At 37.7% G+C, this 15,143-nt stretch overlaps 1 protein-coding gene across 6 annotated transcripts; it reads left to right on the top strand.

Moving 5' to 3' along the window:
• The first annotated feature begins 379 nt into the window (after positions 1 to 379).
• Positions 380 to 15,142, top strand: phka1a (phosphorylase kinase, alpha 1a (muscle)). 6 transcript variants are annotated; one of them, XM_052603208.1, is made up of 34 exons: positions 381 to 590; positions 748 to 883; positions 1,678 to 1,836; positions 2,340 to 2,387; positions 3,067 to 3,235; positions 3,641 to 3,723; positions 3,840 to 3,920; positions 4,398 to 4,496; positions 4,603 to 4,749; positions 4,835 to 4,888; positions 5,109 to 5,231; positions 5,614 to 5,709; positions 5,858 to 5,965; positions 6,077 to 6,155; positions 6,263 to 6,397; positions 6,618 to 6,727; positions 6,920 to 7,064; positions 7,173 to 7,251; positions 7,352 to 7,515; positions 8,233 to 8,403; positions 9,977 to 10,065; positions 10,154 to 10,299; positions 10,393 to 10,546; positions 10,728 to 10,807; positions 10,895 to 10,973; positions 11,620 to 11,749; positions 11,865 to 11,966; positions 12,508 to 12,623; positions 12,772 to 12,810; positions 13,164 to 13,208; positions 13,608 to 13,769; positions 13,886 to 13,939; positions 14,017 to 14,217; positions 14,317 to 15,142. In XM_052603208.1, exons 2-34 carry the CDS (start codon positions 806 to 808, stop codon positions 14,488 to 14,490), a joined length of 3,699 nt encoding a protein of 1,232 aa, XP_052459168.1. In that variant the 5' UTR covers positions 381 to 590; positions 748 to 805; the 3' UTR covers positions 14,491 to 15,142. The 6 variants fall into 6 exon arrangements, with proteins under 6 accessions (XP_052459171.1, XP_052459172.1, XP_052459168.1 ...); XM_052603207.1 differs by having other exon boundaries at positions 381 to 650; XM_052603210.1 differs by lacking the exon at positions 12,772 to 12,810.
• Position 15,143: the final 1 nt, after the last annotated feature.

Below are 15,143 nucleotides of genomic sequence, written 5' to 3'. Positions count from 1 at the left end.
AGTTGTTATAATATGAGACTGTAGGAGGGGCAGAGACGATGTTCTCAAGGAATAAAGTTCTTATTTTATCATTTCTTGCTTTTCCCCAGTGAAACATATTTCACCAATAGGGGTGTTAACAGGTTCAGGAAAGGGGTATCATTTTTTAAGCATGCATATGACAGATGGCATTGCGTCCATAACATTTGCAAACTATTTAGGAGTTACATATATATTATATAATAAAACAAATTCTGTATATCTAAAAAGCAGACAATCCTTGTTAAAGAGCTTCCTAACATGAAATATTCCGTTACTGAACCATTGATAATTGAACAAAGATTTATTATTAAATAAAGTATTCCTATTGGTCAACACAGAGCCTCATGAAGGTATAGGTCTTTCACGACATGACGTCAGGAACACGATGTCCTCTCTGTTTTCACAAGATGTGTAAAAATCTTTGAGGTCAACGTTTTTACGACGTTACTCCCCAAGCTTTTAAGACTAGTTCCTTTAAAAAGTTTGTCGTTATAAAAGTTTTCGACTTCGACTTTCGAGCTCACCGGTGTTATTTTGAGGATCCTCCCAGCTGACCGAATGGCTTCAGTGTAAGCGCGAGTGTCCACGAGTAAATTAGCGTTACTTTCCTTCCGGATTATCTTGTTATGGTCTGTTTATATTCACTGAATCTACGCAAGCGTTATCGAAATAAGCACCTGTTGTATACACTGCTCTTCTTAATGTGCATATTGGTTTATATTGCAGGAGGATGTTGGCGGTTTTTTGACACGTAAAGGTTTTTCGCAACTTTCTAGGAACTAAAATGAGGAGTCGCAGCAATTCTGGAGTTAAACTTGACAACTACGCGAGGATAGTTCATCAGACTATTCTGCGTCACCAAGTGAGTGTCTGCATTTCTACTCTAAACACTCTTGTGTTTACTAAACATGCCTTCATTTCTTATATTTTCGGTCTGCCATAGTTCTTGTATCTTCAGTCATGCGGAGACACGAGGAGGCAGTTTAGTGTTAAAAACACAATTTAATGTATAAAAAGGTAAAAATATGTATGCTATATCAGAGACAGAATTTGACTAGGGCTTTTGCCAACAAAAGTGAAAAAAAAAAATATTTCCTCTTAATTTTTAATGTCTAATTTATCTGTGATTAGTGTATTTAACAATTTTATTCTAAATTTAAATGGATACATTTTGGAGTTGGATAAAATAATATACCTTCACAAAGGAAAAATACCCATGAAAATAAATTCAAATCTTATTTCTGACTCCGGTGTATTACTGTTTAAACATTTGGGTAAAAAATATATAAAGTCTCCAATGCACCATTTATTTGATCAAAACTACAATAACTAGGTAATGTTATGAAATGATATTAAAATTTACAATAACTGTTTTATTTTATTTGATATATTTTGAAATATAAATTAATCCTGTGATGACAAAGCTTAATTTTCAGATACATTATTCCAGTCTTCAGTGTGACATGATTCTTCAGAAATAAATACAATATATGAATATTTAATTTATTTATTGCTGACCTCAATCTTTTGTACGGTAGATTAAATAATATAGCTCTTTTGTTTTGTGGTAAAAGTAATGCTTTCATATTAATTCTACATGTAGTGTAGAACCTGATGCACTGGACATTTTCAGCTAGCTGTATTGATAACTTGTAGGACCCAGTGACAGGCCTGTTACCAGCCAGCAAAGAGCAGCCTGATGCCTGGGTGAGGGACAATGTCTACAGTATCCTGTCTGTCTGGGCCCTCAGTTTGGCTTACAGGAAGAACGCAGACCGTGATGAAGACAAGGCTAAAGCCTATGAGCTTGAGCAGGTACAAACTGAAATGGGAATTTATTGTTATTATTATTTTTTCTTTTCTGCAGTGCATTGGTATTGATTCTGTGACCTGAGAAATCTGTTTTTCTCCTGAATGAATGTTGACAGGATGAACTAATTAAGTACAGCTTTTAAGATATTTATTCAGTAACAACATTTGTTCATGAGATCATAAATTTTGTAGATGTTTAATCACATGAGCGCATGTGGCAACTCTCGAATCATTTGAATGATCTTTTATCAGAAGCCATACCAAAATATTCAGCAGTGGATTGTATTATTTTATTTCCGTGCATGTGTTTTTTAGAGAAAGGTCAGTTCATGACTGCATGTGTATGTATGAGTGTATCTAAGGTGTCACTTTACAGTGGCTCCGAAGTTTTATGTTACTCATGTCTGTGCTATTAAATGAAGAGCTGAAAGGTCACAGTTGAGCCTGTGTACCAAGTGTTGTTTTGGAGGCAGTCTGCGTGTCTTGATCTCTTTTTCTTCTTTCAGAGTGTGGTGAAGTTGATGAGGGGAATTCTTCAGTGCATAATGCGACAGGTATCGCCCGTCATTGACATTAACCACACTACATGCTAATTAGGCTGTAAGCTAATAAACATACATGCATTCACTACCATTCTGAAGTTTGGGGTCAGTAAAAAACAAAACAAAAAAAATTTTATTCAGTAATTTATTCTATTTCAAAGAATCTGTTTTGGTTTAGACAAAAAATATTATGCAGTGAACTATTTTTAACACTGATGAGAATTAGAAATGTTTCTTGAGCACCAAATCATCATATTGGAATGATTTCTGAAGGATCATGTGACACTGAAGAGTAGAGGAATGCTGCTGAAAATTCAGCTTTGCCATCACAGAAATAAATTATGTTTGATAGTATATTGACATCTAAAATGGATATTTTAAATTGTAAAAATAGCCTATTTCACAATATTACCATTTTACCTGTTTGTAGTTTTTTTTATCAGATAAATGAAGCCTTGGTGAGCGTAAAGAGACTTTCAGAAACAGAGTAACAAAAAGCTTACATGCCACAAGCTATTGAACTTTAGTGTACATAAAGTTGTACACACAAATATACAAATGCCAGTGTTATGCAATCTATCAGTCTCATACACAGTTCAATTGTGCCTAACACATATTACCATTTTGTCCATTAGATATTGTCTGAAGTGCTCTTTTGTGCTATCTCTTGTTCTCTCACATTTCACTGCAGCTGGACAAAGTGGAGAAGTTTAAATACAGTAAGAGTGCTTTGGACAGCCTCCACGCCAAGTACAACACTAAGACCTGTGCCACTGTGGTGGGTGACAAGGAATGGGGGCATCTCCAGCTTGACGCCACCTCAGTCTATCTCCTCTTCCTGGCTCAGATGACTGCCTCAGGTACTCCAGGTCTCGCTTTAGAGCTTGCATAACATGGCTTAAGACACATCAAGACACCTGAGACTCTTAAAGCGTACTCCGTTCTTCCTCTAAAAGTGTACAAACTTTCATTCTTTTCTTCTAAACCAGTAGAATCTCTTTTTGTCCTCATTTTACAGTCTTTAGTAGGCCTGCACAAGTAGTAAATGATAAAGACTGCGGTTGTAGTTTGTGACCGGTCGTGAGCTCTAATTGTAAGAGCGTTCAGATAGAAGAAGAATTCTGTCATTACTTACCCTAATGTCATTCAAACCTATAAAACTGTTGTTCAGAAATCCTGGAATATGACTGCATGCTTTGTGTACTGAGCCTAGCATTAGAAGATCTTCTCCCACATATCCTTTGCCATGTCTCATGTCCTTTTAGGGCTGCACATTGTGTACACTCAGGACGAGGTGGATGTGGTCCAAAATCTGCTGTTTTACACTGAATCTGCATACAAAGTGGCTGTAAGTCTCTCCGTATCGATCATATATGCCATATGTATGTTTTTCTCATTTTAGTCTGTAATTGTTGTTAAAGAGCCACTCTCTGTATCTTGCGTTTATCTCCTGTGATTGTTCAGGACTATGGGATGTGGGAGAGAGGAGACAAAACCAATCAGGGGATTCCCGAGCTCAATGTCAGCTCAATAGGGATGGCTAAAGTGAGTCTGTTGAAGCAAAATAGACAGTCAGTCCTCTTCTGAGCAGCTGAGAATTCTCAGTCCGGCGTGATGGGGAGGGGGTGCTCATGCCGGACACTCATAAACACTGCATATTAATGTGACCCAGTGTTACCTCAACATGAACTCTGTGGTATAAGTGTTCCTTCCCAGCTTTTCCTGTCAGCTTGTGTCATTTCTGTTTGCTCCTATTGTGTCTGTTTGCTCAGAGCAGAAGGGTTCTGGTTGTTCTTTCTCTGTCCGAGGATACGGAGTACAGTCTAAAGTTAGGAAACTAGCCATTAACCTTGTTTTAATAAAATGTACTGGTCTGAAATGTGTAAGAATTCATTTGTGGCAGCCAAATTTATTGTCTGTGGTCCTGGATTTCAGTGCAAACTGAATGAATATTGGCTTCATTGTGACACTGTGAGGAAAAAACACTGTAACAGCCCCTGAATGGACCCTTTGTAACTGCAGGCAGCACTTGAAGCCCTAGATGACTTGAATCTCTTTGGGGCCAAAGGGGGACCAGACTCTGTGGTTCATGTTTTAGCAGATGATATCCAGCACTGCCAGGTGAGGCTATAATGGTTCTAGTGCTTTTTTTTCACCTTCAGATTATTTAGTAAAAATAAATAAATAAAACCATCATCGTCTCCCTACTACCATGTATTCCTCTCAGTCCATTCTGAGCTCCATGTTGCCCAGAGCTTCAACATCTAAAGAGGTGGATGCTGGCCTCCTGTCCATCATTTCATATCCAGCCTTTGCTGTGGAAGACATGGAGTTAGTCAATATCACTAAGGAAGAAATCATCTCCAAGCTCCAGGTCAGAACTTGAGGAATTTGTTTTTGTTTATCAGCTCCCACTATGGTGGCTATATTTGTTACATGAAACCCTTTTTTGTATGCAGGGAAGATATGGCTGTTGTCGTTTTCTTAGAGATGGCCACAAAACTCCTAAAGAGGTCAGTATATCCAATACACAGACACATTAGGATATACATTAATTGTATTGAATATTTTTTAATTATACAAATATTAAAATTTTAGAATATGTAGAAATCTTTACATATAGTTTTACATCTAGTATTAAGAATTATTACCGAAATATGTGGATGTGTACTGTAGCTGTTAAATGTGTCTAATTATGTCTGTAATTAAACACTAGACTTCTTTTCCTAATAGGACCCCAACAGGCTGTACTATGAATCTGCCGAACTGAAGCTTTTTGAAAACATTGAATGTGAGTGGCCACTTTTCTGGACCTACCTGATCTTGGATGGCATCTTTATCAACAGTCCAGAGCAGGTAAAACCAGATGATATCATATATGCTTGATATTTTGAGCTGATTTTAGAACACGCAATGTATTCACTGGTGATGAGTATCATAATAACAACGAGGTGTGTGTTTCTGCATGAGTTTTATGTTTGATGTACGATATATACAGTTTGTACACAGTTTTGTAACAGTATACAATATTCAGGTACAGGATGCCTAGTGTTCAGATTTGTAAAAGTCATGTAGTTTATTCAGCCTTAAGTTGAGTGGTGCCTTCTGGCAGCTAGTGTAGAGACAAAAGACAAAGTATAAAGACAAGAATAGCAAAAGAGAAACTTTCTAGAGGTTAAAAAATTAGGTTGTGCTGCAGATACAGGCAGGCTATATGTTCATGTTTCTGTAATCTCAGGTTCAGGAGTATCGAGAAGCTCTGGAAGGTATCATGATCAAACAAAAAGATGGGATACGGCTGCTGCCTGAACTCTACAGTGTTCCTCCAGATAAGGTGAGAAATCTAATTAAATTTTTTTATCTGATCTGTATTGCAATTAAATATCACTGGATTCATGTGAATTCAGATTTAATGAATTAAGATTAAATTAGTTTATTATTTTTTTACTTTTAATAACACATTTTTTTTAATATTATTTCAGGTGGATGAAGAGTATGTCAATCCACACACAGTGGAGAGGATCCCAATGGGAAAGTGCCCTCTGAAGTGGGGACAGTCCCTTTATGTCCTGGGCAACCTTTTAGCAGAGGTGAGAGGTCTTATCTTCGCTATAGTTCTTCTTTTAAACCTTTGTACCAAGTTATATCTGAGAAAAAAGTCTGGCGAAAACCTCCAATGTCTTCTTTCCTTTCCATTTCAGGGTTTTTTGGCTCCTGGAGAAATAGACCCTCTAAACCGCAGGTTCTCTACCATCCCAAAACCAGATGTTGTTGTACAAGGTATGTTTTAATATTTTTAAACCAGTTGCACTCATTGCTTCATGGCACATGTGATGTATTGCAAGGTTGAAATTTACACTGATGTTTTTTTTTTTTGTTCTGATAAGTGTCCATCCTTGCTGAGAATGAGGATATTAAGGCACTCCTACAGAAGAATGGGATTGATGTGGAGACCGTGGCAGACATCCACCCCATCAGAGTGCAACCATCTCGAGTTCTCAGCCATATTTATGCTAGACTAGGTAGGAAGTGGTATGAAGAAATACAAAACATGCTGTTATTTTTAAACGCAGTGCTGTTAAAAATATGTTTCAAAGAAAAAAACATTACTGGAATATATTTTACAATAGAATACTTTTTCAGTTTTGTGAATGTAAATTGTAAATCCTACACCAAAACGTGTTCACATAAGTGTTTATTTAATGTATTTAGGGTGCATGCATGTGTTTATCTTTCTGTAAGGGCGTAATGAGAGACTGGGGCTGACCGGCAGACCTTACCGTAGGATTGGTGTGTTGGGAACCTCCAAGCTATACATCGTCCGCAACACCATCTTCAGCTTCACACCTCAGGTTCTTCATAATGTGCTAAAGTAGGCATGTTTGAGCCTTTTGCTGACTTAGAGAGCCACTGATTATCATTCAGCAGAAGTTAAATAATAATAAAAAAGAGTTGGTGAGGCTAAAGCTACAGAAAGATGGTTAAAACTTTTAAAATATATGCTAAATGGCAAATGTTTTTCTTCATTTGTTACTCCCCGGTAGTTCATAGATCACCAGCAGTTCTATCTGGCCCTGGACAACAAGATGATTGTGGAAATGTTGCGCACTGATCTGTCTTACCTGTCTTCTCGCTGGAGGATGACCGGCCGTCCTACGGTCACCTTTCCCATTTCCCAGACCATGCTTAGTGAGTGAAAATTTGCATCCCTGATAATGTGGAGTCATCGGAAATTTTTTTTGGACCGTGAATAAGTGTGTGGTTTTACCCCACAATCTTTTGTGCATTACTTCTTAGACAGTGAACACACAGACTTGGACCCTGCTGTGCTGGCTACTCTTAAGAAGCTACAGGATGGCTATTTTGGAGGGGCACGGTCAGACAACGAGGCTATAAATAAATAAATACAATGTCATCAACAATACATATTCAAGGGCAGTTTAAGCTTACTAACTTGCGGCTCTCAATTTTGCTAGGATCCAGACTGGCAAGTTATCTGAGTTCCTGACCACGTCTTGTTGTGCTCATCTGAGCTTCCTCGATAGTGTTAAGACACGCTCCAGTAGGGGCTGGGATGAAGATGATGATGTTGAGGACGGCTACTTTAGAGGATCTGTGCATGACTTGAACTTCAGTGATGGTAAGGGGAAAAAACAAAGAGACTTTGTTTGACGATGACTTCTGAAATGGTCAGACACTTGGTATCTTGTACTCTTGTACTTGGATACGTTGGTCATTTTGGAGATGAAGTCATTTTATATTGCCTTTAGGTCTAGACTACATTTTAAGAGTAAAAGTTCCCACATCTTCATAATTCATTTTGATCTTGAGTCCAATCTTTAGGGAGAGCTAGTGTAATGGGTTTTAATGAACTAAACAGTTCTTATAATTAAGAATTTGCAGGAGGAAACATTTACTGATACACATCTCTGACCTCTGACTTTTCCGGTGTACTTTGGCTTCTCAGCCTTTTTTCTCTACTATCATTGCAAGATGTGTTACAATGTCGATCGTTTGCAATGAGCAACTGAAGTGTGAAAACAGCATCATGTCGCTCAAGATTCATGCATTTATTATATTGATTTGTTTTGCATTTTATTCAAGGTTCGGTGGGATTTCCTGTAAGGAATTTAATTTATGATTGGTTTGGGGTTTAAAGCATTTTATAAATGAGTAGTCTGGGTAATCAAGCTTGAATTATTCTCTACGGAATGCATTTACACTTGGACCGAAGGCTATAATGTTACATAAACACATAGGTTTGATGCATTGCAAACTTTTTTCTTTTATGTCTTGCTACTTTTTCTCATGCCTCTTTCTTTCTAATCCTAACTCCTAACCCTTTCTTTCTCTTCAGATACAGATGATCTAGCACAATACCTAGACCAGCTGTTGACTGCAGCGGTGCCTCAGCGGGGGCTCAGAGTCGAGGCACAGGCAAAAGGGCTGAGTCGCTTCAAGGCTGCAGCCACTAAGACACTTGAGATGGTGTCTCTCATGAACAAAGCCAAGGAGCTCCAAATCCACAGTGAGCTGAACCAATATCAACTACTGCTGTACTCGAACTGAAATCTTACTGGTTGAAGGGTCATTTTTAGGGATGCAACAACTAATCATTAATGGAAATGATCAACAATAAATTGATTAGTTTGGTCTTTTTGCTCATTGCAGTAAATGTTTTTTTTTTTTAAAAATAACACAAGCCATAGACCTAGAAGCAGTGGACGTGAAGGGTAGAATGCAAGAATGGGAGGATGTCACATTAAAAGCATTAAAAGGCTTAAGTGTGTAGTTTTATGTGGCCAGGTTGCCACATCAAGTGCTTTGACAAACTAGCAGTTTAACCTTAAAGGGATAGTTAAGCAAAACTAAATTCTGTCATCATTTACGCGGGCCGCCTTGTCACAAAAGAAAATATTCTTTTTATAATTACCATTTACTTCCATAAGGCTTGTATGGTCATGAAAAACCTGGAAAAGTCGTGGAACTTTAAAACAGTAATTCCCATGCCTGGAAAATTTAGGAAATTTCACAAATCTCTGTATAATTTGTTTAAATATGCATGTGTATAAGATTCAGTTTATTGGATCTGTGTATTCGGTATTCTGTCAGCAGCCTAATAAAACGGTGCTGTCTGTCATTAATGTTAATCAAACAACAAAAGACTAAGAGACCATCACTACCCCAGCAAACATGCCCTTTTGGGGCCCATGTGGCCCACTGTGGGCAGAAAATCTAGCCCACACGGACAGTCTGCTGTGGGCCCCAATATCGGTGTGAAATGCGGGGACCTAGTGGGACAGCCCAAAGTTTTATGTCCACATGTCCATACTGTGGGCTGAGTGTGGGACGTGCTGCTCTTGACTGAATCCATTTTTTATCTAATATTAAGGATTAATCTTTCTTTAATTTACAGTTTATTCAAATTAACTATATTTCTGTACTCGTATAGCCTACTACTGTTATACCTAAACAGTTTTAAAAATGAAATGCAGGTCCTGAGTTTAATTGATAATATTGGTTAAACAAATTACAATATTCAGTGATTTTGATACATTTTCTGTGTGGAGTAACGTTTGGCATATTCACAGCTTGTACTTATTATTAAAACAAAGCAAACATGTATAATTAATAGTCATTAGTTTTAATTAACATAATTTTCTGTATAAATTAATATAAAAAAAAATTTAACTGAGTTTTTTGTTCTTGTTTTACATGTATACTTGTGAAATAATGGAACATCAAGTCACGAATATTGTCTCAAATGTCATGGAAAAGTCAGGGCAAAGTCATTGGAAATTCATTGGTATAAATGTGTTCGAACCCTGTTATATGGACAAAAAGCAATATATTTCTTAATGTCTTCTTGTTTTCCACAATTTCTTCTTATGTTCACAAAGGATAGAAAGTAACAGCATGAGGGTGATTAAATGATATATTGATATATTTTTGGGTGTACTATTAAACTACAATGGTACAACTGTCTAATAACAACCAGTCAATTAAGGTAAATCAATTAGACATCTGTCTAACAAAGCAAAGAGTATATTATTTGTATACATTTTTGCCCTGTTTTCTTCTGTTCCTTGTCTGTTTTTCAGATGTGCACATGTATCTTCCCAGTAAGCTTTTCCACTCCCCTCAGCCTGTGCTTAATCTAAAAGATTTCAAGGGACCTCGCACCAATCATGTGTGTATATGCACACACACAAATGATCTTTTAAGAATGCAAAACTGAGATGACAGAAATCTCTGTGATGTGTCATTGATCTCTGTAGAGTCCAGAGGAGCTCGTGTCCTCCGAGTGTAAGCTGCCACTGGACACTCATGGTGGCATTGACTACAGTGGACTAGTCCAGGTGCTTAAAGATACTCAGAGCCTTCATGACCAGGCAGACATCCTCTACATCCTTTTCAAAGACAAGTAAAAAATCCCTCGCCATGCTTGAAACAGAGTTATACGAGTTGTCTGTATAGTTGTTTTGTTTTCTATTGAATCGAATGTGTGTCCTGACAGGGGAATGGACTGGGACACTCAGCTGCATGGGGAAGGCACCACTGTCAAGAGTTTGCTGGTGGAGCTCTATGAGAAGGCGGGAGATCTGCGCTGCTGGGATCTCATCCGTATGATTTCAGGCGTGCTCCGCAAGAAAGTGGAGGAACTGGACTGGGTAAAGATCTTAATGCAGGATTGTGGAATAAGAAACTTTAATACTGGCTGATATTTACATTCCTCTCATCCAAGAAATGTTACATATGCTCTTTTGGTTAGATGAGCATTCTCAATTCACAGGATGGGTTTAAATTAAATGTGCTTCATGAATTGTTCTGTATTTTGTGTCTTGTTTGTAGGCCTGCTCAGATTTGCTGGCCCATCAGAAGCACTTGACAGTGGGTTTGCCACCGGAGCCCAGAGAGAAGACCATTACTGCGTGAGTTTTCACAGTCATTCACTGTTCAGATGACACCAAAATAATGCACTATATTAGTATGTGGGTGATCTGGATGTTTCTCTGCAGGCCTTTGCCTCCTGACCAACTGGCCTTGCTTATTGATGAAGCCAGCGAGAACAACATTACTGTTGCCATCCTCACACAGGTTACTTGAAAACATACAGTGATTTTACACTACTGTTCAAAAGTTCGGGGTCAGTTAAATTATTCTTTTAACAAATGAATAGTTTTAATCAGCAAGCATGCATTATATTGATCAGAAAATTAGAGTAAAGACATATTTTATGTTCTTACAAAAGATTTGTATTTCATAGAAATGCATCATGGTTTTCAGAAAAATATTATGCAGCTCAGTCTTTTTTTAACCTTGATAATAATAATAAATGTTTTTTTTTGTGTCCAAATCAGCTAATTAGAATGATTTCTGAAGGATCATGTGACATTAAAGACTGGAACAGTGACTATTAAGGAATAAATTACTTCTGCAAAATATATGTATGTATATGAATATTTTAAATTGTTATAATATTTCATAGTATTGCTGTTTTCATCAAATAAATGCAGCCTGAGTGAGTGTAAGAGACTTCTTTCAAAAACATAAAACAATCATAACAGCCCTAAAATTATGAACTGGTGTATATAACCTTATAAGTACAATATGTTCATATTGAAAGTGCAAAGAATGATCAACCAAAATACTATCCCATAACAGCCAAAATACTTCATTAACATCTCAAATTATATTATATAAAGCTTCCTGAGAAATTTTGTGCGTACTGTTTTTGTGTTAGGAGATCATAGTGTACCTAGCGATGATCATCAGAACACAGCCCAGTTTGTTCAGTGAGATGTTTCGGCTGAGGATTGGCCTCATCATTCAGGTTATGGCAACTGAGCTGGCCCAGTCTCTAAACTGCTCAGGTACTGCATTCATCACTAATCATTTGTTCATAGTGCATCTTAGGAGATTTGAGGGTGTGTTTTTCATTTCCAAGTAATAAATAAATAAATAAATGTATGTATGTGTATGGTGAAGGTGAGGAGGCAACTGAGAGTCTGATGAAACTGAGTCCTTCTGAGTTGAAGAATCTTCTCCAACACATTTTGAGCGGCAAAGAATTCGGTGTTCAGAGAAGTGGTGAGTGACTTCGGGTGAATTACAGTGTTGTGTAGAAATATAGTTCAGCATTGATAGCTAATATTCTATGATCCTTTTTCCTGGACATGTCCTAGTCGGGATTTCTAAATTGCCTACAATTTGCATTGTTTTGACCATTCTCTGTAGATCCCACCTTCTTGTGTGCTATGATTGGTCGATAATGTACAGTGCCTGCATGCTGTTGGTCAAACTTCTTTTCAGTCTTTACTTTCAGCAAGTATGAAACCAATAGAAAACAAATGCAATAGGTGTGTTCGGCTTGAAGCGGTGCGATGCAGATCGATCGGTGTGTTACAACAAAGTACCGTGAGAGCAACTGGACAGCATGCTGAGTGTCTGTTCTCTATACCTCTCACAGTATTTTGATGTTGAACATCGATCGGTCTGCGCAGTGCTGCTTCAAGCCGAACACACTTAAAACCTGGACAATTTAGGCAATTCAGAAATCCTGGCCAGGACATGTCTGGGAAAAAGAGGATGTATGGTCACCCTATCTATGATTGGTTTGGATGTGTGTCAGTTCGTTCAGTTGAGCCTGGTACCAGTCCTGTTATCTCCATCCATGAAGTTGGAAATGTTGGTGCTACCAAGAGTGAGCGTGCAGGCATCAGCAAACTGAAGAGTGACATGAAGATGGTAGGTGACCGCACATCCAGATTGATGAAACAAAAACATGCATGGGCCAGATATTACAAAGGCACAATCAAGTAAATTAAATTGTCAACATTAAAGCAACCATATAAGTCATGCCTCTATTTGTTAAATAGTTTTTAAATGTTTTCAGCTGGAAGATCTCCGATTGTCATGGTCACTCCAAAGTAAGGTGATGTGTCTCATGAGCTGTGACTCTCATGAATTGTCTAAACTCAAGTTAAGAAACTAAAAAAAAAAAAAAAAAACAAGAAACAAACTGACATCAGTTGCTTAATTGGGTGGGTTAATTGTATATGAATTTAATCCAGTGGGAAGAAAAACCATGGTACGTCTAAAGTTTGAATCTGTATGTCACATGAAGAAGAATAAACGGGTTTCATTGGCTCTAAAGGTGCATGGCAAAGGTGTTTAATTCCACAAATGATGAGAACATAATTGCTGAAGGAGGCTCAAAAGTGTTTTGTCAGGTGGGAAGTTGATAAAACTGACCTCCCTATTGCTTTCTGTCTTTTCCTCTTGTAGACATTTTCAAGTCAATCCTTCGACACTGAGCACATGGAGTCAGGGGTAAGTCCTCAGTTCTTCCAAGCCATATTAACTTTTGGATTTGCACTTTGATTTTTGAAGGGCAAGTAAGGTTAAGAAACTAACAGAGCTGCAAAAAGGGCTAAATGTCTGTGCCTGAAAAACTGTCAAATCGACAATATGGAATAGATGTTAATATGGAACTTTACAAGATATTTTTTTTGTTAACTGTAGCAAGGTATCTGTAATGTGTTAAGCAGTGGGCGCAAGAAGAATTACATCTGTTTTGAATTTTCTTATAAAGTCAACAGCTGTTTCTATAAGTTGTCTAATAAGCCTAATGTTGATCCCTGTTGTTTTTAAAGGTGTACCCCTAGTATGTCATACCACTAACAAAGCAGTTTCACAGATTGCTGATCTGTGCTAATATGTTATTTACAGAGGTGCAGGATGCCTTCAATTGATTCATTTGACAGCTCAATCAGTGTTGGTGCGTCTCGGGACAGTCGACAGGGCCAGTGGCTGCGCAGAAGAAGGCTTGATGGCGCGCTCAACAGAGTTCCTGTAGGCTTCTATCAAAAAGTCTGGAAGATTCTGCAGAAGGTTAGAAGAATTTGAGAGGAAACAATATGTCAATAACATTAAATAGATAGATAAAAGATATTTAATGCAAAATAGTGGAATATAAATTTATTGTTTGTTTGTTTTTTTGCCCACAGTGTCATGGCCTTTCAATAGAAGGCTTTGTGCTCCCATCTTCTACCACGAGAGAGGTTTAGGACCAATTAAAGTGTTTTAAAAATCAGTTCCTCTCATTGCTTTCTAAAAAGCTATCTCTCCCTCTCTCCAGATGACCCCGGGTGAGATCAAGTTTGCGGTGCATGTGGAAAGGGTGCTGAACCGTGTCCCTCAGCCTGAATATCGGCAGCTGCTCGTCGAAGGGATCCTGGTACTTACAATGCTGGCTGATGTGGACATTCAAAGCGTTGGCAGCATCATCCACGTAGAGAAGATTGTTCACATTGCCAATGACATGTTCTTCAAGGACCAGGTATGGGCTTTTAACTGTAAATTGCTTCAAATAACATGATTCAACTTTGTATTTATTATCATCAAATGTTAAGTAATTTCCTTTCTCTCGCTGCTGCAGAAGGATCTTGGTGCAGAAGACAGTATTTTAGAGAAGGATCCCTCTACGGGCATCTGCCGGCTCCTGTATGACACTGCACCCAGCGGTCGCTTTGGCACCATGACTTACCTCACTAAAGCTGTGGCTACCTACGTCCAGGACTTCCTGCCTAGTGGCGCCTGTACTGTACAGTGATACCGTGCAGTTTTTAAATAGTTTCGTTTTTATTGTACAGAGGAAGAGACCACTATTTTAGAGCAGTTACATAGGTGTTTGGTGTGAGTTTGAGTGTGGGTGTGAAATCAAAATCTGCTACCGTTTTGAACAAGACTGAATAAACTGAATAAACAAATGCTTTGGTACTTCACACAGTTTAATGGTGTTGTTATTCAGCAGTCCCAATGGAAAAGAGTCTGCTAAATGCATACATTTTAATTTTAATTTAGAACCATTGACAAGACTGTAAGTCTGTTGTATTCATGTGCATAAAATTCAATACAGTGTCTATCCTGACTAAGGTCTATTTAGCATGAAACTCAGATTTGTTCTTTTTTTTGTTTGCCAACATAAAAGACGAACTATACTGTGTAAACTGAGTGTAGCGTACTGTATGTTTATAATGTACAAGTAATGAATTGGTGACTACTCATGTAAAGTACTTAGTTACATTTGTTGTGTTTTGACTTGCATTTGTGGTCTTTACAGCCCTGTTACAAGCCAGTAGTAGATGTATGCATGTACTTGAAAGATGTACCTTTAACTTTTATTTTGCTCACAATGTAATAAATTACAACTTAAATTTAAAATAATAAATAGTAATAATAAATAAAGTATTTTACTTATTGAAT

The sequence above is a fragment of the Carassius gibelio genome, chromosome A7, assembly GCF_023724105.1.
Source record: "Carassius gibelio isolate Cgi1373 ecotype wild population from Czech Republic chromosome A7, carGib1.2-hapl.c, whole genome shotgun sequence".
Taxonomy (NCBI): Eukaryota; Metazoa; Chordata; class Actinopteri; order Cypriniformes; family Cyprinidae; genus Carassius; species Carassius gibelio.
Note: the sequence above shows the minus strand (reverse complement) of the source record. Positions and strands in the feature narration are given on the sequence as shown.